Source organism: Neocloeon triangulifer, unplaced genomic scaffold (assembly GCF_031216515.1).
Source record: "Neocloeon triangulifer isolate White Clay Creek 2 clone unplaced genomic scaffold, ASM3121651v1 ptg000012l, whole genome shotgun sequence".
In the NCBI taxonomy this organism is placed as follows: Eukaryota; Metazoa; Arthropoda; class Insecta; order Ephemeroptera; family Baetidae; genus Neocloeon; species Neocloeon triangulifer.
In genome coordinates, this window is record NW_026775554.1 from 9,743,613 (window position 1) to 9,770,313 (window position 26,701).

The 26,701-nt window shown below is 38.1% G+C and overlaps 2 protein-coding genes across 3 annotated transcripts; one reads left to right on the top strand and one right to left on the bottom strand.

Annotated features, from left to right (window-relative positions):
• The first annotated feature begins 54 nt into the window (after positions 1-54).
• Positions 55-25,682, top strand: LOC132197980 (peroxidasin). Of its 2 annotated transcripts, none has more exons than XM_059621634.1 (24): positions 55-308; positions 12,195-12,266; positions 12,917-12,988; positions 13,433-13,504; positions 14,322-14,393; positions 16,436-16,507; positions 17,040-17,203; positions 18,002-18,119; positions 18,793-18,956; positions 19,428-19,697; positions 19,749-19,910; positions 20,249-20,519; positions 20,667-20,788; positions 20,948-21,220; positions 21,305-21,538; positions 21,748-21,955; positions 22,334-22,526; positions 22,715-23,032; positions 23,085-23,471; positions 23,524-23,701; positions 23,829-23,946; positions 23,994-24,205; positions 24,437-24,963; positions 25,031-25,682. In XM_059621634.1, exons 1-24 carry the CDS (start codon positions 148-150, stop codon positions 25,145-25,147), a joined length of 4,557 nt encoding a protein of 1,518 aa, XP_059477617.1. In that variant the 5' UTR covers positions 55-147; the 3' UTR covers positions 25,148-25,682. The 2 variants fall into 2 exon arrangements, with proteins under 2 accessions (XP_059477617.1, XP_059477618.1); XM_059621635.1 differs by lacking the exon at positions 14,322-14,393 and adding an exon at positions 15,728-15,799.
• On the bottom strand, positions 23,666-26,537 carry LOC132197986 (prefoldin subunit 6). Its single transcript, XM_059621642.1, has 5 exons — positions 26,361-26,537; positions 26,155-26,225; positions 25,953-26,077; positions 25,737-25,888; positions 23,666-24,240 (listed from the first exon to the last, which is right to left on the bottom strand). The coding sequence occupies exons 1-4, from the start codon at positions 26,419-26,421 to the stop codon at positions 25,765-25,767; spliced, it is 381 nt and encodes a 126-aa protein (XP_059477625.1). The 5' UTR covers positions 26,422-26,537; the 3' UTR covers positions 23,666-24,240; positions 25,737-25,764.
• Positions 26,538-26,701: the final 164 nt, after the last annotated feature.

The following is a 26,701-nucleotide window of genomic DNA, read 5'->3' on the forward strand; positions in this document are numbered from 1 at the left end:
GACCAACTAGGCGCTCAGGAGAAGATCCTCCAAGTCGCACTCGCTCGCTCGCTCGCATCTCTTGATTTGGAATTTAGTCGAGTCGAACGAGTGCTGCGAATCGGACGGCCCGCCGACGACCCGTGCCGGCTTCCGACAACGACGAGCATGTGGTGGCCGCTGTGGATGATCGCGTGCGCCCTGGTGGCCGTCGGCCGCGGCCAGCAGCAAAACTGCCCTTCCAACTGCCTCTGCTTCCGCACCACCGTCCGATGCATGTACCTGCACCTGACAGACGTGCCGCAGGTGCCGCATAACACCACCACCCTGTACGTATTATACTTAAATTTTGCATTTTTTTTAATGAAACGTTAATTTCTTTCACAAAAACTGTTATATAAAATATTGATTATCTATAAGTATCTATAAGTTTAAAGTAATAATAAAATTTTCATAGCAATTTTTTTATTACCAATAAATTTTAGTGTAATGATTTTGTTAAAACCTATAAGGAAATTTAAAATAAATATTTTTATAAATGTTACAAAAAACATTTGATGTTTTACACTCATCTTTAGGATACGTTCTGACAATTTTTTTGAAGACAAGATTCCAATTTAAGGTGTTAATCATTGTTGACAGAGGCTTTGTTTCATTAATTCCGCCTACGTTTAGAGCCTTTGATTTTTTTTAAATAATCCGGATATAAAGTAATTATTTATTCTTCCGTATTCTTCATTCATGAGATTGATAACCAGTTGTCCCCCCTTTTTATTTTATAAATGTCTTTTTGAAAAATTTCATAACACATTAAAATTATTTCTTCTCTTTCTCTCTATCAGAATACTTACGTTCTTCAAGCAAATAAAAACTCTTACAGCGCTATTACGAAACCTAAACACACTTTGATTAATTGCAGTTAAAGACAGTAAATAGCTGTGTGTTGGATCTCCAAGATCTCGGATTTTGTAATATGCCAGCAGATTTATATATTAGAGTCTCTTGCTGTCTCCCGGGGTAATATAATCTCTTGTTACATGACTCGCATTGAATCTTTGAGATCTCGACCTGCGACTCCGAGGTAAAAGAGAGAGACGGAAGATGTTTTCCTTGCGCGCGATATAATCACGTCTCTTTGTATTAGATTAAAAGAAAAAAATGTACTTACGAATCAGAAATGAGAAATCTCTCGTAACGGGCATATTAATTCCTCGCGTTAATAAATTTAGTAATTGGAACTCCTCTCAGAGAGGTTGGATGGAAAAATTAGAGGAAAATGCGACGTGCGCGGGGTGTATAATTAAATTCTTGAAAGGGGGACTGTGAAAGGAATTTTTATTATCGCACTCAGACGAGCAGAGTCTCTGTTTTTTTCTTCTTGAGCAGGTGTCTGCTGTGCTATCTGGTCTTTAGCTCGAGAACACAGAGATTCAATCGCAAAGGATCAACATCCTTTGAGTTTTGTTTGATATACACACTGCGACCCTTGACTCTAGAAGTTTCACTCTTCCTATACCAATTTCAGGAAAGAGAAGAGGAAAAAAGGCAATGGAAATTATAATTTATCAGTGAGATGAAAATATATTTTCAAAATATTCTAATTTTTGAAATTACGAAGGTTGATTGAGAGCACTAAATACTAAATTAGATGTAAATATTCTATGAAAAAATTATTTAAAAAATAAATTACTTATTTTTAAATTTTTCAATACAAAATTTAGCACGGTGGTTCAAGACACTTATCACGCGATAAATCGGTAGAAGCAATGGGCATTCAACAATGACGTCCCAAAGTCTCGATTTTACTCTAATTTTAGGCTCTAACAAAAATGTCATAAATTCACAAATTTTTAGTTGCAAAAAGGTGAAACGCTTTTTCTTGGTGGTTGACAACAAAACGTTTAGGCGTGCGCTTGTTGTGGGGGGTGCTCTCAACTCTCTCACTCGCCCCGTTTCTCTTTATTCTCTGTGCCGCGGTGGTGCTCCAAATGCCAGCAGGCGAGTCATCAAAAAACGTGCTTTCGGTCACCCACCCTCTCTACGGCGGCTTAACAAAGGTCAATCGAGCGAGCGGTGCCTCTTTCTCGCGCGCCGGTCAACAAAAGGGTCGCGAAAAAGCAGCGAGTGAACGTAAAAGACACGCTTTTCTGCACAATCAATCAGCAATGTTGCGAAATTTGCATTGCAACGCAGATCGACGGTCCATTGCATAATTTCAACCGGTCGGTTGTTGATTTATTTTGCGCATATTTTAGCGCCAAACATGTCCGGTTATCTCTCAGGGGATAAAATATGTGTGGACTCTATTTCACATACTTTATGCTTATTAATGGTCGCGATTACCGATGCACGCACCAGCACCATGGCTGACAGCACTCCAGCCTGGCAATAATTTACTTTGCAACGAAATAATGGCTGGCCTTTTCTGGTTTATTTGACTTTATGCTTTTTTGCACGCTCGTTTAGCTACAAATATGGATTGCGTCCACAGATGTGATGAGCAAGTGACCGTACACGTTTATTTCAATTTTTAACCAACTGCAATGCAGATAGTTGAGCGGCCTCAAAGGATCATGTACGCAAAGTTAAAAATTCAATTATCTGATTACAAATTAGAGAACTTATATAATTCGTATAAATTTAAAATTAAAAACTATTGCTATATTTATGTAAATTTGATCAATATGCTTGGATGAATTAAAATAAAGTCACAATTCTAACAACAGTTTCAACCTGTTACTTCAGCTTATAAAAAAAATCATCCTGTAGTTCATTTTGCTTTACAAATCGTTTTTTTTATAAAGGGGAATAATTAATGAATGGTGCCTCTATGATCAATCTTTTTCATGACTGAAAGTGAGGTACGCCCAATAAGGACTAAAATTCTTTTATATAATCTTAAAATAACTTTATTTGTTGCCATGTAATAATTAATAATTTATAATTCAAAACGATGTAGAGTTTAGCTGTCAAAAAAGCGGGACAAGATTGTTCAAAACTTTCAAACCCTTTAGTACTAAAATAAGCTGTTATACATTTAAACACAAAAACATAGATATTTTGGTTTATGGTATGTATTTTTTTAAATAAAATACAGCACATGTGTTTAATAAATATTTAATGTTGAAAATACGATACAAATTAATAAAAAGAAAAATTAGTATAATTTTATTTGTTGTGTTAAAGTAATTTTTGGCAGCTCAAAAAGCTTGTTTCACACTCAAAAGGATTGTTTAGAAAATTACACCCCACTTGTCAACCGCAACCTAAAACAGCACGTCGCGTCCAGATTCGCTTTTGCAAGCTGTGTGCCCGTTTTATGGGAGATGGTGTGGAGGGCTGTTGTGCCGAATAATGCGGCGAGTGCGCTCGTTTGGCGAGGGTTCGCCTGGCCAGTTCTTCCTTCACTCATCCATACACACACTTCTGGCAGAGTCAAGGTTACGATACAGCATTATCACACAGAGAGAGCTTTATTTTTATATTCGTTAAAATTGCCAAGCGCCACTCAGAAGTGACCCATCCGTCAAGACCAGCAGGCTGTTTGTAAACATTCGCTGTCTCCCTTTTTTCGGCCGCGCCATAAAGCACCCTTTTAATGGCAAATTAGGCCTTGATATACAATAAAAGTCGCCGATCATAAATAAACACGCCATTCGATTTGGACTGCAGCTAACAATCGGAGGCATTGTGTTTGACGCTGCCCGTGGGTGGGCCGTGCTTTTATTTTCGGCGTTTGTTTGACGAAACGAGATTTTTCACGGGCTTGTGATTCAACCTATTGACGTGTCGCCTTTTAATTGATGGGGCACAATAAACTGATCAAGCAAAGGAAAATATTTTTGTTTCTACATCTTGTATAAAAAACATTAAAAAATCTTGAATACAACAAATGCTTTTTATTTAGAGCTTTTGGACGTTGAATTTATAAAGTAATTTTGATTCTTTTAAATTTAATTTTTGGATTCAAATGAAACGCACCCATAGGTAGTATGTTCGGTGGAAACTTTAAATCCGTTGCTGCTTTAAAAATTATTATTTTGAAAATGAAAAACTTAAATATTTTCAGTAATTTGAATGTTTTCTCCGATTATTTCAAAGTTTAAATTTTGTTTCTGAAGAAAACGTTTCAAAATTAGGCGACCTTTGCTCCTGGGACAAGTTTTCATCTCTCGAGCCGTTTTTAAAGAAATCATCTCGTCATCTGCGGCAGCAGCGAAGCGAGAGAGAGCCTCATCTTAATGGGCCTCATAAAACATTTACGATTCGGAGCGCCTTAATTTTGCACTAGGCGCCGCACAAATGATTGAACGCAGCGCCGCGTGCATATTTCATACAAGGAGCAGAGAAAGAAAAATCCTCCGTGCCGAGCGTCGTAAGTTCTGAATTCGGGAGATAAATTCGCTTTTCGCATTGCAATTATTAGCCGAGTGTTTCATGCGCCCGAAATAGAATCGCTCGCGTCCAGCTCTGCAGACTATATGTGCTGCAAATTTAATTCATTTCCCGTTGTCGTGCCGCGTATATTTTACGATGCGTGAGCATATTCGATATTAATTAGCTGCCCAACGAGAGGGCGATTCCATTACTGTGCACACGTTAATGTGTAATCCATTCGGCGGTGGCGCTTTTAGGGTTGTGCGGATTAATGGGGCGTGAAAATCGCAGTGATTCGCTCTGCAGCGTTCAGTGTCTAGCAAAGGATAGAGTGATTTAGCACTGATTTAACGTCATACTTAATTTGGATTGATTTTAATTGTGAATTTTAGTGGCAAGGAAAGGACTGTGTTTTCTCTTAACATTTTGTGCCTATGTAAACTTTATAGGTTTGTGTATGTAATAAATCAGATTTTTATAGTTCTCATTCGAGGCTAAGTTAGCATCAAGCCAATTTACCCTATAACCAAGTTAAATTTGGAATTTCCCCTACATAAAAACTATCTCGATCTATCAAAAATTAGGCTGAAGCATAAAAGCATCCTCTGAAGAGAACAGGTGTTACGATTTTTTACAACGAAAATTACTATATAGGATTTGAAACTATTAATTAAATTATGGTAGAAACACTTATAAACTCCAGAAAAATTTTTCGTAGGTGGGGTGGGGGATTTAGTTGATAAATTTTATACCCTTTATTTGAAAATTTTTATGACTTTCATCTTTAATTTATTTATAGCCAATATAGGAGTGCAAAGTTTTGTCTGAATTGTTTTTCTAATATTTTTTATCGGGCTTTTATTTGTATTTTTGTTGAAGATGACAAATCTTTTGACCTATTATTTATCAGGTGCTTGTATTTCTTGCAAACCACTTGAAAGCCTTATTATTTCCCTCGTTCTGACAATGAGATCAGGAGGAAAAGGGAGGCAGCCGCGCGTTTTCCTCGAAGGAGAGAGGCTGCGATGTGCCCATATAAAGCTAATTGGCACCCATTCGCCGGTTGGCTCGGATCGCTTACAAGTTGCTCATAGCATACATTAATAGTGAGCTACATTAATTCAGCAGCAGAACCCAGTTGGTGCCCAACAACGTGGAGGCGATCGCGTTAATTTGCATAAAACCGCATGCATGATATGGGCCGGTAACAAAATAAAAGCAGCTCCTGCAGAATTTTTCACTTGCTCGGTGTAAATCTGGGAAGCCGAATGAGTGAGCACAAAGCCACAAGAAACGTCATCGTCGCAAAGCTGATTCAGCATCAGCACAATAAGTCAGTAAGTCATGAATACTCGTTGCTCCCGCAGCCGGCGAGAAGAAAACCCGACTATGTGAAAGAAACACATGGGGAATCTACGAGAGAGCAATTTTTAACGCGACTGGTGCTTTTTTAGAACGTGATATGCATCGAGTCAGTGCCGGAAATGCTTTTCATTCGTTTTTAATACTATGTGTGGTCGCTACTGGGGCAAAAAAATAACTGGGTTGAATTCCTCAAAGCGTGATTAAATCATGACATCATGACCTTTAGTACAGTAATGAGTAATTTCTATTACTGGAATTAAAATAATATGTTTTTCTTGATTTAAAAAATAATGCGAAAGCAAATGATTCATTTCAATTTTGTAGTTTTAATTTAAATTTCATAAAATAATTCGGGTTATTTTAAATCAAATTTTTTTGATAATAATTGAAAATTCAAATAATGCAATATCCTAGTCTAGAACTCTTGGAGGGTTTGAACATTTACATCAAAACTTTGATAATATTAGTAACTTATTTTTTTACACCATTGCATGTGCTTTAAGACATATTCATGGCAAATAATTAATAACTTTTTAATTTGGAAGAATATCCACAATTCAGTGTGGCGTGGTCAGAAAAAAACTCTATATTTTTTGTATCGTCTTTTACAAGATCATATCCATTTGAACATTAGGAGAGCGCAGTTGAACAAGATATTGAATTGATTTGATAATGGCGCCTGCAAAATTTCGCCGGCGGTTGCAAAGAGCCGTATAGAAAAACGATTACAGCGCGATCAAGAGGGAACTAGAGCAGTCTTGAGGCAGAGTGCACATCTAAAATTGAATCAAACGAGCCAGTCGAGCGTGACGAAAGTCTGCGCGCTGCTCATCCCTCTCACAGATCATCTCGCAGCATTTTCATCTCACTTGAAAGTCTCAGAGTGTCGTGTGGTGCGGATTTTATACAGAAAGATGCTTTATCTGCGGGAGAGCGAAGAATTCGCTGACAGAGAAGGAAGATTTATCATCAGCAGACGGCAATCACCATAACGTGATGCGCTCTTTTATACAAGAGAATTCGCCTCCGCGGCGGCGGCGCCTTTAATTTTGAGAAACTCTTGAGCGGCTGAGATTAATTAAATCGGCCGCTAGAGCAGAAGTTCGATTAAAACTTGCACATTCGGAATAAATTTATTTGCCCAAGAGCAAAACGCCCAGCAGACTTGTAAGAGATAAAAGCAAATATTATATATACCCTGATTGGGTCGCCGTCCAGCCTTAATGGAACTGTCGGTGCTCTCGGACTACTCGAGTGGTTGACTTCTCACTTGTGACGGTCGCGCTAATGCACTGAAGGTGCTGATGAAATCGTCCAAATATTTAATCTTTATTGTACTCGCTTGGTTCCTTCTTTGAGTCGCCCTCTGTTAAAAGCTCCACTTTTGTAACTTTTGGATAAAAAAAAATGAAATTGAGAATATTCGATTGAATTCTTGTAAAATTGTGCCAACAAATATTTTTATTTCTTTGGAGGAATTAGGTAGAAGGGTACATGTTCAATAAATGACTAATAATTTAAGGCGGAACCTTCAAAATAATATACATTTATTTGCACCACTTTTGAATGAATAATTTACCACGAATTTTATCAAAATTTAATCAAAAAATTATTAGGTAAAAAAATTATATTTGCTAAAAAACCTATATATGTCCCTTACAGGGAGTCTTTATTGTACTTGATTAATTTAACATTAATAAAAATAATCAATTGCGGTGATGGGGTCTTTTTGATTTCGGAAGTATTTTAGCAAAATTCTTGCTAGTGGTGGTGCCGTTTTGTCAAGCAATTTCTTGTTGTTCAATTAAATTGTTTGCAACACTTGAATGTGAACAGTGTGATGCAACAATTTTTACACATAAACAGTAATAGTTATAAAATGATAACAAAATTTTTATTGAGAAAATAATATATCATTAATAATATTCAGAATTACTATTAAGATGAACTTTTATATATTTATTATTACTATTATTTTTTTAATAATTAAAATTACAAATCTTTTTCAGGGTTTTTTATATACCATTTATATATTTGTTAATTTCTTCTATAAAATTGATAAATGTGAAAAATTTTGCAAAATATAACTAAAAAGTTTATTTTGTACACTGAAGCTAATGTTATTAAGTTTCCAATAAGCCATGAACTCAATCGGTAGTTCAATAAAAAATTATGCCTTACGGTGATGGAAAAACGCGCTCATAAAAGGAGGCGCGATCCCAATTTTTATGGTCTGTCCAGACTTGTGTAAATCTTGTTGTTTATTGCCGAGAACAATTTTCGCGGCCCACGCGTGCGGTGACCGGCAAATTGCAGGAAGCGAAATTCCAGATTATATTCGCAAGTGTACCTCGTTCGTCGGAGCCACTTCAAAGGAAAAAGACAGATTAAACAATGCTTCCTTGTCACATTTTTCGCCCGTCTGCCCACGGAGCAAGGTGTGACCCGGTCTGCAGCCGAATGAAGACATTATATCTGTGACTTATTTTTACCGGACTGCCCATAAAAAATAAAGAGGGACGCCGACTCGTATAGAAAAGACACAACGGCCACCGCGTTTGCCTCCAAAATTAGCGTGCGCGTGTCAATTCGTCGCGGAACACAAGCGTGGAGAAAAAGCGATCAGCACCACTTTTAACTATGACACGCCGCCCGAAAAGTTGATATTCCATAATATCGTGACACAACTAGGAAAATGGTCAAGACCAAGTGCATCACGACTTTTGTCATAACAAAGCTTTTCGTTCGTTCTGCTATGAAGGCAGTGAAAAAAATTTAATTAAGAAAACTAAAAAATCTGTGAGCTAAAATTTAATTCAATTTGAATATAGTTTTGCTATTTTATTGTTTGATTTCACTGGGAAAATATCCAAAACATATATTTTTCTCCTGTCTCTTTCTCACAGTGCAATACGGAACATCCTATAGAAGATGATAAATGGCTTTTTCTAGTATTCAGAGAGGATGGCGAGGTAATAAAGTCGTCATGAAAATCAACTTCCAGACGAACTGATATCACGAGCGTGCCTGGCGTGAAAATCGTGTCTCCCTCTTCGAAATAAATAACAAGAGCACACCTGCTATGACCGTGAAAAAAATATCAAACCAGATGAATAATTGGCACGACTTTTCTTTCGCTTTGTTCTTGTTCACGGTGATAAATCAAATTGTATTATATTTACACAAAAGATACTAGCGCTGACACGTCAAGCGCTTATAATAATATCAGGCTTATTCTTCTATAGCAGAGGATTGAACGAGGGCCAAAAGCAGTTTTCTACCAACTGGTTTCATCTGTTAATGACAATTGCTTACATTTTTTTTAGAAAATTCTGGCATTGCAATTTAATATTGCTTCAGACTTTAAACCAAGGATAAAGTATATTATCAACTCTGCTAATCTAGGTTAATTGTTACAAAAAAATTAATTTGTAGGCTGGTTGAAGAAATGATTCTTGATGCGGTGTGGGAACCAAAAATTAAGCATCAAGCTTTTGGTTTAACTCATTGATGCTGAGCAAAATTTCAGGCTCTCTCAAAGGTGCTTTGAAATGTTTATTTCTGTTTATTTTTCTGTTCTCCAATGAGCTCCGCAGAGAGAGTAAGCTTGAGCTCTCAGACCATAATAATTTACGGGCTGGTACCTGGAAAGTCTGGAAAGGTCAAAGAGGCATCGCGGCGGACTTGCTAGTTTTCTGCACATTAACACTTTCCTTGGGTTTTCTTGGCCAGGCAAAGGAGATTAACGCATCGTTGTCAAAAGCGCCTCTGTTAATGGTTAATAGCTTTACGGGCGGGTCAAAGGTCTTTTAGACTGCGAAAAACCACTGGAAAATTGGCTTTTCAGTGCTACTATGCCTACTGATGATAGGCCAAATGGTATTTTTAAATGAAAGAAGGTCAATTAATAAAGAAGAAAATTATTTAAAAACATCTTATGATCTTCAAAATGTTGTCTTTTTTTAATTTTCAAACTATCAATAATTTTCTTATGCTTATTTTGAGTTATAATTTTGTTGTATAAATCAATACCATAAAAAAGTAGCGTCTCTTTTTGTCATCAAATTTAAAAGGCTTAAACGGAATGAGTGGGAACTCACGTAATCGTGGAATGGAATTAAAGGAGCACCAAGAAAATGGTCTGAACCAATCAAACCAGATTAAACTCTCGAGAGGGATGTGTTTGTTTAACGGAATTGAAAGCGCTCTAGCGAGATTAAATCGAGGGAAAGAACGCAATTTGTCGCCTTTGTCTGATTACAAGACGATTCTTTGGAAAGGATCGCACCCAATAAAGGCGCCGTGATTTATTCCCTCTCGAGAAAATAAAATCCCACAGCTGAGGGAACGAAAAAAAAATGCCACGCGCCACCAACGAAAATAAAATTAAACGAAAATCCGCGAGCGGGCGAGTCGTTAGGAATTCGCAAACACGAAAATAAATCAGGGGATTTGTGCAGAAAAGTGGCGTTTTGTTTTGAGAACGAATACAAAGAAAGAAAAGGAGGTGAGAATCAAAATGTAAATTAGGCTGCGTGCCTCTCTGCGCGACTCGAAAAAACAAACACGACCCTCATTTGTTTGCCGCAGCTTCTGCCTTTCCCACCGTTTTATTTTCCGCAGATGGGACTACACAAGAAAGGAGAAGCCCTGAGTCGCGAATGATGTTAACAATTTGCGCCGGCGAGAAGAAAGAACGGCGGCACGACAGTTTATGCGTGAAAAAACGCACGTGCGCCTTCATAAAGAGAGGCGTTGACAGGCGACGCAAATTGTTGCTTCAGGATACAAGACTAGACTTAAAACATTTGTAATGCGAAATGATTTTTTTTAGTTTAACGTAAAATATTGAAATTTAATTTTTTAAATCTTTATCATTTGCAATTGAATTGAATAAGAAGATTTAAAAAATGAGAATAATTAAGATTGTACTAAGGATAATTAATTGTCCAACTATAGCAAAGTCCATAATATATTAAAAATTTCATCCAAATTCTTTGAACAATTATTGAGGTTATTTTGAAAAAGTTGATGCACCAAACAAATGGGAATGAATGAAGCAAAGCAGTGAGATCCAGCAGTGCTTAATGGGTTTAACTTGTTAAGTGTCGCCAGAGCAGGCACATTTTTAATTAATTCCATTAGTGGCCTATCTATGACCAAGGACGCGGAGTGGTCGATTCACTCTTATTCTTGCCCGTGTAACCCGTCGCCATTAATCAATCGGGCCCGTCAAGCCTCCCTTTTTTGCCTAATTAGGAGATATTAAAGGCACTCACATGCCTACGATTAATGATGTAGGATGAAAAAATACACGTTTAGAAAAAAGCTGTGAAAAGAACAGCAACAAAAAAGGAAATTCTTCCTGTTGGGTGACAAATCGGTTTTAAAAAATTACAGTGCCGGCAAAGTTTGGTTGATAACAAATTTTTATTTCCTGAAATCCAAATTTTGAATTATTTAAATTCAAAATCTACAGGAGCTTATAAATTATTCAAACTATTTTGATCTTGTTCCAAAATTAATTCTATTTAATTTTTGTAAAACACTGTTTTGAAAATAAAAGGAACAATCGCTTCAATAAAAATTTGTCCTTCATTGAAAAGGATTGTAAGTAGGTTGTGCTGATCAGTGAATTCGGAAGCGTCTTGCATATATTATTTGCGAATTTGCTTGCGGCGCTCGGTCTCTCTCACGGCATTATTTGTTTGAACGGCGGCTGGCTCTGTGTGGAGTGTGGAGAGCAGGTCTCTCTGATTGTGTACGAGATCAATACTATACACATCACGGCAGACACAATAATAAAAGAAGAGCTCGCCGACGTGTGCTCAAAGCGGACGATAACGACGCCGTGATTGTAATGAAATGCGTCGAGAGCATGTGTCTGTCGAGCCAGCCATTCAGCCAAGGCGAGAGACCGATGCCGACGACCATTCACCGGAAAGACAAAAACCAAAAACACTTCGCTCTTTATTAAAGTGCGACTCTTTGCATTCGCCTGATTGCAAAGAGAGTGCCACTTCCTTAATAACAATTTTTAATGGTTCATATTGTTAATAATTTCATACTTGTAAAAAAATTTATGTTGTTGGGTTTTTTTTTTCAATAAGTTATGTTTTGAAATTTGGAGATTCTCAATTAAAAGTTTTGACATTTTAATTCTTTTACAGGTTTTCTCGGTTTCTGAATTCATGATGAATTTCTTACAAAAATTTATCTTGTTTAGCAGAGTTGTCAGCAAATTAAATTTTTAATATTTATGAGAATGGAATCTGGAATCATTCAATAAAACTTTTAGATTTTCTCTTAAAATATTTATTTCTTCTCTTTTAACTTCATTTTTTTATTTAACAAGCAACATCCTCAACATGAAAAATGTTTTTGTGCATCTCTGTACAACATTGATTGCCAATTCTCAATGTCATTTTGATTGAGATGAGAGACAAATTTATGGTATGTGCGGTCTGTTTCAGGGATCTGCGGTTCAACAAGATCAAAGAAATCCAGCCGGCCGCCTTTCAGAACCTTAGGAAGCTCAACACGCTGTAAGTACCCGTCGCTATTTTTAAATGCTCAATGTTTTCAATTCCTTCCTTCTCGCTGAAAAACAACGCGCATTCTATTTCTGATTATTTCCTCAGTTGCTCTCGCGCGTAATTATCCTTCAGCGCGGGGCTGCAAAGCATGCTGCGAAAGATTTGTGCCCCCTCAATATTTTTCAGTCGCGCTCCAGCTTGAGATGCACTGATACTTATTTTTAGCGTTCAAAAATGTAACAGGGGCTTATTATTTGTGGTTCCGAGTTCCGCCTCGCTAAGTTTTTCTCCTTCAAGTGTGCAACAACTCCTTGACTCTCACGCCCCAGTCAAGTTAATGGATATTTTTATTTTTTGCCTATTAAAATTTTAAACACAGTTCATTTTTTTTTCAGACATACATTTTATTTTTGCAGCAATAAGCTTTTTTTATCATCTGTTTTACTAAGATTTTCAATTTTTCTTTTTAAAGTAAGTAAGTAAAAAAATATATTTGAATTTTGAATCAAATCAAGTTCTAAAAATAATATAAAAAATGATAATCCAAACCCAAAATTAATCCAAAGGAGATAAGATTATGGAAATTTATTTAAAAAATGCATGTTAAAAGTGCCAATATTTGATTGATCTTCCTCTCAATACCAATTATATTTTTCTAGATTGCTGAACAACAACCAGATCTCTCGGCTGCGGAATGGCGTTTTTTTCGGTCTGGTTGAACTGAAGCATCTGTGAGTATTAAAATTTTGGCGTCACCTGTTCAGCGAGATAATCCATTCGCATCAAGTTTGATGCAAAATTTATAATCGCCGCCGAGTTTCTCGCACAGTGTTTTTGCCCTTGAGCTAAACACATGGTACTGTACGCGGTGGCTGCGGCGGCAAAGTTTACATTATTTTTATCCTGCGAGCTAAGCTGCCTGCTTATTAAATTGTAAATACTCTCTCTTGCGATTACATCATGAGCTTATAGAGAGGAAAGGGGAGCATGGGAACACTCATAAATTATTGATTGAAAACACCCAACCGCGCAAGATGATGAGCTGCGTACGTGATGTGTTTGCTCTTTTTTTATCTTTTCCTTCGTAATGGAAACTTAATATATTCTGTAAAGCTACCGCGATCGGTTTTGCTGCTTGTTGAAATTTTTTATTTATGTGCTTGTTTTGATTCCAGCTACCTGTACAAAAACCGAATAAAAGATATTGAAGCCGACGTTTTCAAGGGTCTGCACAAGCTTGAACAACTGTAAGTAATATCAGTTATTTTAAATTTATAGTCATATGTTATATGCCATATGTTAACAAAAAAGTTATATTTTACGGTAATTACTATTTTTATATCTTCAAATCACTTGAAATCATAGAATTTTGGGAATTGTTAAGCAGAAAATATTTTAATTGAAATAAAAATCGAGAAGTTTGTTAAAATTTTCATTAGTTTTTAGTTGCAATTTTATGAAAATTAGCAAAGTCTGCGGCAAAGGCCACGCATCAGCTCTATTATGTTGGCCAAAAAAAAGATGTCTTCCGCCCGAGCCATAAGGCCCCATGGCTCTGACGGCAGCCGTGTACCAACATAATTTTGGGATGCGCAGCCTTTGGTCTGCGGATTGAAAATTCGCTTGTCCATGAAATAAATAAATTGTCAATTTTTTTGTCAATATTTTACATACTTTTATATAGTAAAATATAATTGATTTAATTTTACTAACTGACTAAGATTTCTTATTATTTAATTAAAAATATCCTCTCTTAAACAATTTGGAACGTCATTTTAAATTGGTAGGATAAGAAAAACCTTTTTCTAAATTATAGTAAGTTTTTTTTCTTACATTTTTTTATGTTTACCTCCTCTTATTCACAATGACAAAAAAAAAATGAAATAATGCATAACGTGTAACTTGAACCAAAAAGTTTTCCTTATCCAAAAACTCCATCCCTGCTTACGGCAAAAGTTTTCCCTCCACTGATTGAGCGTGGAGAGACATCTCACATTACTTTTTTCCAGCGGCTCTAGGGTTGCAGATGAAAAGTTTATTCGCGTGTGTTTGTTTATCTTGCAGGTATTTGCATTTCAATGATCTTGTTACCATTCATCCGGGCACTTTCAATAACCTCGGCGCCCTCTCGAGGCTGTAAGTTGGAACCGAGTGAACCACCACAGGCGCAGCATCACTTTTTGTTCTTGGTGCCCTCTTGCTTCCTATTCACATTTTTTTATATACATATTTTTATCTGGTCGCGCGCGTCTCCTCTCTCCGCCACACACAAGTAAGCTGGGCGGACGGGCCATTAAATATTCAGATTTATCATGCAATAATACACTCATACGTGCACCACGGGTTGTCTACCCCACTGACATTTCAGGCTGCCCCTTCCTCCGGCGCGACCGTCGCCTGTGAAAAATGAGACGCGCGTGCCCTTTTTCTTGGGCAAATTTTTCGTCATGCGAAAACTTTTTTCTGCGCCACTTTTATCCTCAGAGTTTTCTTGCGAGACAAACTTATGAAGACAAAACGAATTTTCATCCCCTATTTTGCTACAAATGTGTGACAGTTTATTATTGGTCTCTTCAGCTTAGAGCAATAGCAGCCTGACAATACAATACTTAGATTCTGCTCACTTCAGAATGTTGATTTATGCAACTTCTTGACAAGCATGTCATGCAGGTTGCATTTTCTAAATTTTAAACTGATATATTGAAGAGATCGTGGAATATGTTGAGTCCTTTTCATATATTAAAGCGAATTAAAGGTTACATTTCAAATAGGCTTATTTTTTACATTGGCTTCGCTATAAAGTTGAATTTAAAAAAAAAAATAAATGAAAAATATCTTCAGATACAAGCTTCCATGTATTTTAAGACGCAAAAAATATAAAAGAATACTATAATGTTTGGAAGTTTTGTGGAATGTCTGAAGGGACTTTGATAGTTTGAAGAACAAAAAGGAAATTTCGTTCATATCTGAGACCCTTCTATATGTATGAAGCTTTTCGTTTTGTCCGCAGGGCAAATAATATTTTTGCGCGCCCTTTGAACGCACACTGCTGCGAGTTATAATATCCTGTGTGTTCTGAAACAAAAATCGCTTCTAGAGGCGCTTGCTGTGGAAACAAGTGACGCGTTCACTTTTTATTATATCCCATAGCAAAAGCTGTTTGCACAGCATTGAAATTCGGAAATGAGTCTCCAGTCCAACAGCCTACCCAAAGGCAGGAAATTTTGTTCCAAAAATATAGAAATAAAAGAGAATTTTCATCAAAAGCTTCTACACGCTGCTGAGTTGCCGCCGCGACTAATTCTGCTTTTTGCTTTGTTTTCATTTCAACAGCAATCTATATTAATGCACACTTGTTTATTTGATGCACTGCGAGTGATGACGATCTGCTCTTCTGATTTATTTTTGCTCTCTCTGTGAATGTGTGTGGTAGCGAGTGAGTGTTGACGAATTTGTGTTTTGCAATTCAGATACCTGCACTTCAACAAGATCGAAACACTCGCACCAGGCTTGCTCAGCGATTTGCCTCTGCTCGAGCGGCTGTAAGTAAAAAGCACTGTGAATGAGCGAAATTGCCGTTCAAATGGGCCTGGTGTGACTTTTTTGTGAATGGACCACGGACGCTTTCAAAAGTACTTTTCATTTGCATGCAAATTGGACCGGCGTGCTGCGGAATTTGTTGTATGGGATCAATAGAGAAAAAGAGTAAAAAAAATCGGCTCTATAAAACTTACTTCGCATCAGGACTATTTTTTAACAACCCAATTAAAATGCTTTGAACCAATTATATTGGTCTGGATCAATAACAAATTATTATATCAGATGATTATACAATTATCTCAAAATTTATGAATTAATTATAAGTTAAATTAAATTGGCTCCAAACCAAATAAATTCGCATGAAATTATTAAACATTTAAAATTGTGATTAATCATGGCCCATGGCAATAATCCGTTCTGAAGCTTGATGTACCGCCTGCTTGAAGTGCTTGATTAGTTTGTTATAATTTTCGCACTCTAGTGGCACGCGTGCTGACGCAGAAACTAACCTTTCGCCTCTTCCCCGCATCTTTGGGCAAAAAGTGATCTGCATTTTCATTGTTATTACGGCGCCCTAAAAGGGAATCGCGCCGCCTCAACGCAAACACAATCATGCTAATTTTGTTTTCTCGGGTCAGGTTTTTGCAACACAACAAGCTGCAGAAAATTCCGGCGGGTGCCTTCAAGAACCTCGTATCCCTCGAACGACTGTGAGTACAAAATTAAAATTTTCCTTCCCTAAACACGTCCGTGAAATTAGTTTTTTGCAATTCTGCGAAAGGAGATACTCGAAAGCGTGTTTAATATTCTTTCGCAACTTCTTCAGACGTAAGTTTTTGGTTTCCAAAATAATATTCAAAGTACCTTTACATCTTGAAAATTTTAAAACGTCTTTTTTAAATTTAAAATTATATCTGTGGATTAAAACGTTCCCGATTTCTTGTATGCTAATGAGGACACGCTCGTTTGCATCGGAATTAAGTGTTTCGCATCGCTAATTGGGCATAATTGCACACAGCCGTCGTCGCGTAATTGGCTCTCTGGCGACGCGAATCGCACAAGGAACGCGACGAACACAATAGAGATGCATGTTTAACGATTGCAATTAATTCTCAATAAGGACGAGCAAAGCACGCGTGCAATTTGAACTTTTGCAAACTCACTCTCCGACGTTTCATCTCACGTCGAACGAGGAATGTGCAAAGTCTGTCCATTCAAATGGAGTGTGTGTTTTTCAAACAGACGACTGGACAGCAACGCTCTCGTCTGCGACTGCGAAATGGTGTGGCTGGTGAAGATGCTCAAGGAGCAGATGAAGGACACGCAAACAGCTGCCCACTGTCAGCAACCCGTCGACATGCAGGGCAAATCTCTCACACTGATGACTGACGATGATTTCCACTGCCGTGAGTAACCCTTTCCGTCATTAACTCCTCTTATATCTTGAGAGTTGCAGCAATAGTCAATCAATTTACAGAGACTTTTTGTAAAACTAGAGCTGCGGTTCACTGCCCTGGTCGGTCAGGAAATTTTAAAGCAGCGATTTATCATTTACGTTTGATTATTTAGTAATTTTTGATTGGGATTTATTGAGATTGGCCACCGAATCTGATTTAAACCGGGGGCCAAGGTTGAGACGGCAAATCATTTGACTTGCTTGTCTGCAACATTAGAGTGGACGTGGATTAGGAGGATGATTAATTTATTCGTTCAGGCAATCGAATCAAATCAAAGGATATGCAATGAGGGCTCCTCAAAATTCTCTAGATTAAAACACGGAAATGAAACTTGTATAAAATATTGTGACTTAAAATAATGTGCAAAATTCTGTTATAACAAATACATTTAAATTTTTCTTATCGTCAAAAAATCTGTAGTTTCTGAATAGGAAAAAAATCACTCCTTTTCAGTCAATATCAACTATAGACTGAATCAATTCCTTAATTGTGTTTTTTACTTTCAAATATTATCATATTTTTTTCCTTAAAAAGTACAAACTTTGAGGCAAGCAGGAATTTATTTAACTTTGAATTAAATTAAAATAACAATTGAAATATTCGCTCAATAAAGTCACAAAATATTTTATTGATTTTGAATCGCCCTCGTCGCTAAAAATTAAAGAGCAGCGTGTTTTGTTCCTCTCTTTAAAATATACTGTCAGCAGCAAATTGAATCAGTGTCAAATGTCACGATGAATTCAACAGGCAAGCCCGAGATCAAGGAGGAGCCGCACGACGTTGAGATCACTTTCGGTGGCACCGTCTACTTCACGTGCAAGGCCGACGGCGACCCGCAGCCAAACATTGTCTGGCTCAGGAATAGGTTCGTTTAATTAACAGCCCATTGTCTATCTCCCGCCTGTCGTCCGCGCACATAAAACACATGCACATGAACCTCCTCCGTTGGTTCGTTAGGACGGTACTTTGCTATTATCAGAGAGACGGCGCTTGTGCGCCGCGTGCAGGAATGCGTGACAGCGTTTCTTTCTTTTTCAATCCTTTGTGCCCGCGAGAGACGACACAATAAAGAGGTTTTGCTCTTTTTTTACCCGCTTTGTTTATTGCCGCTTTGGCGGCAATTAAAATTTGGAATGAAATTCTTTCAATGACAGTTGTCAATTTGTTTTAGAGAGAAAACTACAAAATGGAAAAAGATTGAATTTTATATATGTTATTTAATTCATTTTGCATTATTCTTTGTAACAAAATAAAATTATATATTTAAATTTACAAAAAATATTAATACTGTATTATACATTATGAATTTAATATATAATTGCTTCAAATTGATATTAATTTGACTCATAATATTTAAGCAATTGTAATTGCATAAAAATAATTAGTGAAAACCTTTTATGCCAACTTGAATCTTGTCAAAATAAAAATAAATCAATTGTCCATCTTGACAAAAAGCTCTATTAAACCTCAAATAACTCACTCCCCGCATCCTGAGATAAAATTTACGGTTGGATTAATTTAATTTCCTCCTTTGGCAGCCAGGAGGTGGACACGAATCCGCGCTACTCGGTGCTGGGCGACGGCACCCTTATGATTGCCAACGCAGCGCTGGACGATGTCGGCGTTTACGAGTGTCTCGCGAGAAACTCGGCCGGCCACACCAAATCCAGATCTGCGGTCATGCGGGTTGGACGCACTGTTGGTAATTATAATTACACCCTCTCTCTTGGTGGCAATTACAATTATCCGCGCAGCGAAGGGCACTCTGCAATTAGGGCACGCTTTTGCTTGCTCTCAAGTGGCGTTTCGTGCTTTCTGCTCTGCCTCTGTGTAACAAAGGCGCAGGCTGCGACACCGGCACACTTCTTGTATCTCCTTAAATAACCATTCATTAATATTTTCGTCTTCTCAATTTCCATGAATTTATCATATTTATGGTGCATTTAGAAAATTATTCAATAAAAGGGCTAAATAATTTAGTGCACACGCTCTTTTAAATAATAAGGTCACTTATTTAAATTAGTTAGTTTCAAATTTTAGGTTCAGAAATTTAATGTTGACAATTATATTATTTTTCCTCAGATAAAATTTTTGTAAAGCCTTTTGCATATGTACAGTGAAAATTCAAAATAAATATTTTGTAATCTGAATGCGACTCTTCACTAATCTTTAGCAAAGCCTCGGTTCTCCCTGAACCCTGAGGACTATTACGGGCACCAAGGTCAGCAGGTCAGTCTGCACTGCACCGCTGTCGGACAGCCCACGCCAAAAATCACGTGGTCCAGGGACGGCAGGGAAATCAGAAACACTGACCACATACGAGTGTGGGAAAACGGCACCCTGACCATCAGACATTCGCGGGTCGAGGACTCGGGGCAGTATCGCTGCTCGGCCACCAACTTCCTCGGGACCATCAACAGCATCGTGTTCGTGAAAGTTGTTGGTGAGTGAAATATTAATTTCGGTGGTAGATTTATTGGTTTGCGACGTGCAGGTGCTCCGATTCTGAGCGAAACGCCAAAGAACGAGAGTGCGAGAGCCGGTGATTTAGTTCAGTTTCGATGTCTTGCTAATGGCCAGCCGGCGCCGACCGTCAGCTGGTACAGGGAGGGCCAGCTCATTCCTCCCGGGGGTAACGTTGCCCTGCTTGCAAATGGTGAGTATTAAGAACATAATTAATTAATTGAAATTAATTTAAAATAGAAAATTTCGCTTCAAAAATTTTAAGCGCTGGTTTGATTCATATGAAAATGAAATTTAAATAAAAAAAATTAAATGAACATTTAAAGCAATGATAAAGATGCAAATATTTGTATGAGTAAGAGCAAACCATGCATATTTATAAAAATGGTGAAAAGAAATAAATTTCATCAATTTTTAAATTATTTTATTGTCACAAATACAAATATTTAAGAAAATAATGTATATATATATAACTCTATTCGTTGTTCAATATCTCTAAATAATCTTTGGAAAAATCGGAAAAATTTCCAGGTCAAATTTTGCGAATCGAACGAGTTAAGCTCTCAGACGCGGGCCAGTACACGTGCATTGCTCGCAATACGGCCGGCCAAGTTTTTGCCGGCGCGTGGCTCGGAGTGGAAGATGAACGTCGCGAAGCGCCCGTTTTCCAAGACCAGCCCTACGACATGACCGTGCCACCTGGGGCGACGGTGGAGGTGCCCTGCAGCGCCTCTGGATACCCTCACCCTGAAATCGAGTGGCGCAAGAACAGCGTGCCCATCGACGAAGACCCGCAGCACAAGTAAGCAAGAGTATCATTAAATTTAGTGACACAGAAAAAAAAATTAAAAATTTAATTTCCTCTCATTGGTGTGGAAAAAATTGAATTCCACACGTATGCTTTTTTGCGTTGATTTGGTTGAGTGAAAATTGGATCGATTTTGATTAGGATTGCGTCTGGCGGGAGCTTGTACATCTATAACGTCACCTCGGCCGACAGCGGCGAGTACGAATGCGCTGCTGTGAACGAAAAAGGCAAAATTTCGGCTAAAGCCACCGTCACTGTCAGAGGTACGACACATTTGCGTTATTAAAATTTATGAGTCTACACATATTCCCCTCTCGCTGCCTTTTTTATTTCGCATTTATATTCTACTCAGAGAAAAAATTCGCAGCGACGGCCTGCCAAAATTTTTTCATTAAAATTTCCGCCTCTCTCTGAATTTGAAGGCGTTACTGTGGTTGCTGGGCCCGGGGACCAATTTGTGCAGAGAGCATATCAGGAGGCGCAGAGCAAGGTGGACAAAGCTGTGAACGACACCCTGACCTCCCTATTTGCGCGAACGACCCCAGCCTCTCCTGGAGAACTTCTACGAATTTTGCGCTATCCGAATGCTGAGGCGAGACAAGTTGCTCGGGCGGCTGAAATTTATGAAATCACTCTGGCCAATGTGAAGAAATACGTCCTGGCTGGAATGCAACTCAGCCTTACAGACACCAAAGGTCCTTATTTACACCAAATTTAATAATTTTTAAATAATCACATTTATTTTTAAAATGGTCTTGAGCTGAACATAAAACTTACAGATTTTTCGTATCGGGAGTTGCTGTCCCCAAAGCATCTGGAGCTGGTTGCAAACCTGTCAGGGTGCATGCAGCACAGACCGCACGTTGACTGCGACGATATGTGCTTCCACACCAAGTACAGGTCCCTTGACGGAACCTGCAACAACCTGAGACACCCGATGTGGGGCGCTTCCCTTACCGCCTTCCACCGACTTTTGCCATCAGCATACGAAAACGGATTCAATCTTCCCATTGGTAAATTTTTTAAATTTTTTTCTCTTCCTTGGAGATAAAAATTAAAAAACGATTTTTCATTTTTAATTGTTAGCGCAGTGTTCCACACTGAATCTTTTATGAGCTCTTGCTGTGCGTGCGGGGTTGAGTCGGAGGGTCCATTAATCTTAATTTCTCTCTCGTCGCTCTCAGCATTATTATACGCGCGGCAACTTTTCTTCTTATTGTAGGTTGGACAAAAGGGCAAAAGTACTTTGGCTTTGAGAAGCCGAACGCCCGACTCGTTTCCAGCTCTTTGTTGAGCACCACCGACATCACCCCCGACCACTTCAACAGTCACATGCTGATGCAGTGGGGCCAGTTTTTGGATCACGACATGGATCACGCCATCCCCTCGCTCAGTGGCGAGAGTTACGAGGATGGCGTGGAATGTAAAGGGTGAGCACTAATTTAAAATTTAAATATAAATAAATAACTAATATGCTTTTGTATTAATTGCTTTAAATTTTATTTTTTGCTTTGCAATTGTTGCAAATAAAGTATGCATAATATTTATGGGTGCTTTTTGCAAATTTAAATGTTATTTTCAACCCAAGGCGGTTTCTTATAAATAGTTTATATATTAATTATATTTATTTTATTTTTGAATCGATTTGTTTTGCATTTTTTAATTTTTTTAATCAAATTTTGTTGTTGGAAAAGTAAAACGGTTTTAACTATTAATTAAAGGCTCGTTCAAATCATAAAATATAGGTTTAACCGTTGCTTTGTTGAAAAAGCACAGAAAATGTGTTTGATCGCTGATCTGTATTGCAGGTCATGCGAGTTTGCGTCCCCTTGCTACCCTATTCAGATTCCCGAGCACGATTTGCGAGGTCGTTTAGACAAGTGCATGGATTTTGTGAGGAGCAGCGCTATTTGCGGTTCAGGAGGCACTTCGGTGCTATTTGACTCCGTCAACCCCAGGGAGCAGATAAACCAGCTCACATCTTTCATAGATGCTTCACAGGTAGAATAAAAATATTTTTAATGTAACTCATATTTATTTTAAATAAGAAACTAATTATTGTTGCAACAGAAAACAATTGACAAAAATGCATAAAAGTTAAAGAATTATTAAATATTATTAAATGGATAGATTTCAAATAAAAAAAAAGAAAATGAGCTTGAATTTAATAAATTTTGATAAATATACAGGTCTATGGATTCTCAACGGCGGTCGTGTCGGAATTGAGAGATTTCAACAGCCAAGACGGACTGATGAGGTCCATAACCCTGCCCAGGGTGCAAGGAGAACTTCTGCCGTTGGCAGACCGCGATTTCATGGACTGCAGACGAGACCCAAGGGAACACAACATTGGCTGCTTCATGGCCGGAGACATCAGGGCCAACGAACAAGTGGCTCTTCTGGCCATGCACACCATTTGGCTCAGGGAGCACAACAGAGTGGCGAAAAAGCTGCGAACATTCAACCCTCTCTGGGAGTCGGACTCCGTTTTTCACGAAGCTCGGAAAGTATGTCTTTTTCTATTTTATTTTAATGGATTTAGCTAAATTTCTTTTCCAGATCGTAGGTGCCCAGATGCAGCATATCACGTTCACGCACTGGCTGCCCCACATTTTGGGCCCGTCAGGCATGGAAAAGCTGGGAAGTTACAAGGGCTATCAGCCGGACACAGACCCCCGGATTGCAAACGCCTTCGCAACGGCCGCCTTCCGCTTCGGCCACTCGATGATCAACCCCCAGCTGGACCGACTCAACGCCTCTTTCCACCCTATTCCTGAAGGACCCCTGCCTCTCCACAGGGCATTTTTCTCGCCCTGGCGTCTCGTTGAGGAAGGTGGCGTCGATCCCCTGATGAGGGGTATGATTTTCTCCCCTGCCAAGCTCAAGACTCCCCAGCAAACGCTCAACTCTGATCTGACGGAGAGACTCTTTTCAGCTGCCCACAATGTAAGTAAAAACTTAGACGACCTTCTAAGCAAATAAAAAAAAATTAATCCAGGTTGCTCTTGACCTGGCTGCGATCAACATTCAAAGAGGACGTGACCACGGCCTACCCAGTTACAACGAATACAGGCAGTTCTGCAATTTGACTGCAGCAGAGTCATTCCATGATCTTCGAAATGAAATCAAAAGCAGTGAAATCCGAGAGAAATTAAAGAAACTTTATGGGCACCCAGGTTAAGTTATTGCAAAAGTGTATAATTGAAAATATGATTAATATTATACTTTTTAATTTTATTAAGAATTTCAATTTAAAATTAGAAGACAAAGCAAAATGGATTAACAAAAGAGTTTTCATTGCAGGAAACATTGATTTGTTTGTGGGCGGAATTCTCGAAGACCAAGTTGACGGAGGCAAAATTGGACCTACCTTCCAGTGCATCCTGGTTGATCAATTCCGCAGACTCAGAGACGGCGACAGGTAGATTGGAATATTCGGGTTTCAAAAGCTGAATTATTTATTTGCAGATTCTGGTACGAGGACCCAGCGGTTTTCACGCCAGCCCAGTTGACGCAGCTTCGGCAGTCATCGTTGGCGGCCGTTCTGTGTAACAACGGAGACGCCATCGACCGCATGACCAAGGACGTTTTCCTGCTGCCGTCAAAACAGAGATCAGGAATCATGTCTTGTGAAGAGTTACCACAAATCGAGCTGAGTTTCTGGACTGAATGTTGCGAAGGTAAGCCAATGAGAAGTTTAAAGTTGAAAAATAAGCTGAAACAGAAAAATAATAGTTACCATTTATTGTAAAGACAGTTAAATATTTGTTACTTTTGACTAATCACCCCTAATTTAATTTCAAATTTTAGTTTCAAATTATCAAAAAACAGTTAAATAAATTGAAAAAAAAATATGTATTTCAATAACAATGGATTTTTACAAATTCATAATTTTTTCTGAATTATTGCAGACTGCAAGAGTTCAGCAAGATTTGAAGGCGTGGGCAGGAGGTTCCGTCGTAGTGCAAACCAACAATCAGAATCTGACCAATCTGTAGAGAAAAATCAAGTTTTCGAGACAACTCCTGCACCAACCAGGCGCCGATCCAAAAACTCTGGCAGGACAACGTCGACAACCGCAGTTCCAACCACCACAAGCACCACTCAAAGCACAACAACCACGGCCTTGACTACAACCACAACTCTTCCGACGACCCCCGCCGAAGAGTCTGCCGAGAATGAAGATCACCAAGAGGGGGACAGACCTGAAGAGGAAGATGACGAAGAGGCCAAGAGCTTAGCAGAGGTTCTGCGGTACGTCAACAAACAGTTGAAAAAGATCAAACGCAAGATGAAGAAACTGGAGCACAGGATCATTAATGAGGACTCACACAAACAGCTCAAGCACAACAGCAAACAGTGCACAGACGATACAGGACACGTCCGGCTGAACGGAGAGATCTGGCACTTGGACTCGTGCACCCAGTGTCACTGTCTTGTGAGTATTTTTTTCAATTTTATCATAAAATGGAAATGGAAATATAAATATATTTTTTCTGTTACAGAAGCACCAGATAACTTGCACCAGAAACATCTGCCCTCCGCTAATTTGCAACCTGCCGCAAGTAGCCATTACCCATGAAGGCGAGTGCTGCGCGCGCTGCACACCTCCTAAGGCCTAGGAGGGCCTCCAGCAAGACTAAGCCTAGTCAATTTTGTGTGGTCCTCATATCACAGAAAACACTTTACCACGTAGTCCAACCCACAGAAGATGTGTGTAAAAATGTCTAGCATTAAAATATTTGCAGAAAATCAGCAAAATCTATTCCAATTATGACAAAAGTTTTAGAAAAGTGGCCATTTTATAATCCTGCCTACAGAAGTTAAAAAGAGTTTAAATTAAGCAACTTGTAGCAGTCACTTAACTCTTCCTGTAGTGCTGCTCTAGCTCTTAATAGTGCCACTTTTTCAATAGTTTTAGCACCGCCTATTTTCAAAGTGTTCAGTTTTAAGCGTAATAAAATTAACAAAATACATTATAAAAATTAAAATGTTTCATGTATGGTGTGAATGAAGCTCGCTTGCGAATGATCTCTTGAAATGGCTTATTAATTATTGTAAAAATCCATGACTTGAAATAATGTAATTAAGCCTGTTCCGTGTCTAGCTGATGTGTCAGAAAATAGTGTGAACTTCTCCTAACAATAAAAACTTCCAAACATCCATGGATATTTTCATTTTACCCAGAAAATACAACTGATGATTACTCACTTAAAAATAAAGAAGATCGTCATTGTGTTCAAGCTTGTCCTTGCATCGACTTCATCTGCACTTGCTGCATCTGGCTCTGGATTTTGTTCAAATTTTCTTTCGTCTTCTGCATTTTTTCTTCTTGGTCGGCAAGCTGCTTGTTTTGTCTCTCACTGTTAAGTTTGAAAAAAGAATTTCATAAGAGAAATAATAATTACAGGGATTGTTAAAACCTACAGCTCAGAAGTGATGTACTTAATTCTCTTGTCTACATTCATTTTGGCGTCTTCGATGTCCTGCTTTACCAAAACAGGGCCCATCATTTTGTAAACTGTGTTGCAGGGTTTCAAAAGGTCCAGTTCCTGATAATTACAATATTTTAGTAAATTTCTATAAAATAATTTTGGAAAATTAAAACAACAAAAATTGATGAACAAACCTCTTTCACAATTTTGTTTTCACTCAACTGCGCATCAAGCTGCTGATGCGCTGAGACAGATTTCTGGTATTCTGAAATACGAAATTAAATATCATTAATAATTAATGGTGATTAATAGTATACAAGTAGTGCATATGAAAGCAAAACAAATTAATACAACTGCTGAAGTATTATAAAATTATTTTGCACATCAGAATGATACAAACCTTTCTGAACCTTTTTTAATACTTCAAGCTCAGCGTTTAGGCCTTTCTGCATGGCTTCCATGGTTTAAATAAGGCAAAATTTTAATTTTAACTGATCAAAATAGGTGAAATCAAGCTTTTAGAGCCGCTAAGTCAAAACTCGGAAAATGTGGTACGGGGGCGTAAACGTGTAATGAAAATAAGTGGGCGTGGGCAAGTACTCAATCCAAAAAAAACCGGTTCTTTTTTTGAAAAAATGGAGGGAATATTGAATGCAGACTAAATAATTAGTCTTTGACTAAAATGAAAATTTTATTACGGAAACAATAAGACTAAAATGTTATGTTAAAAAAATTAATTCC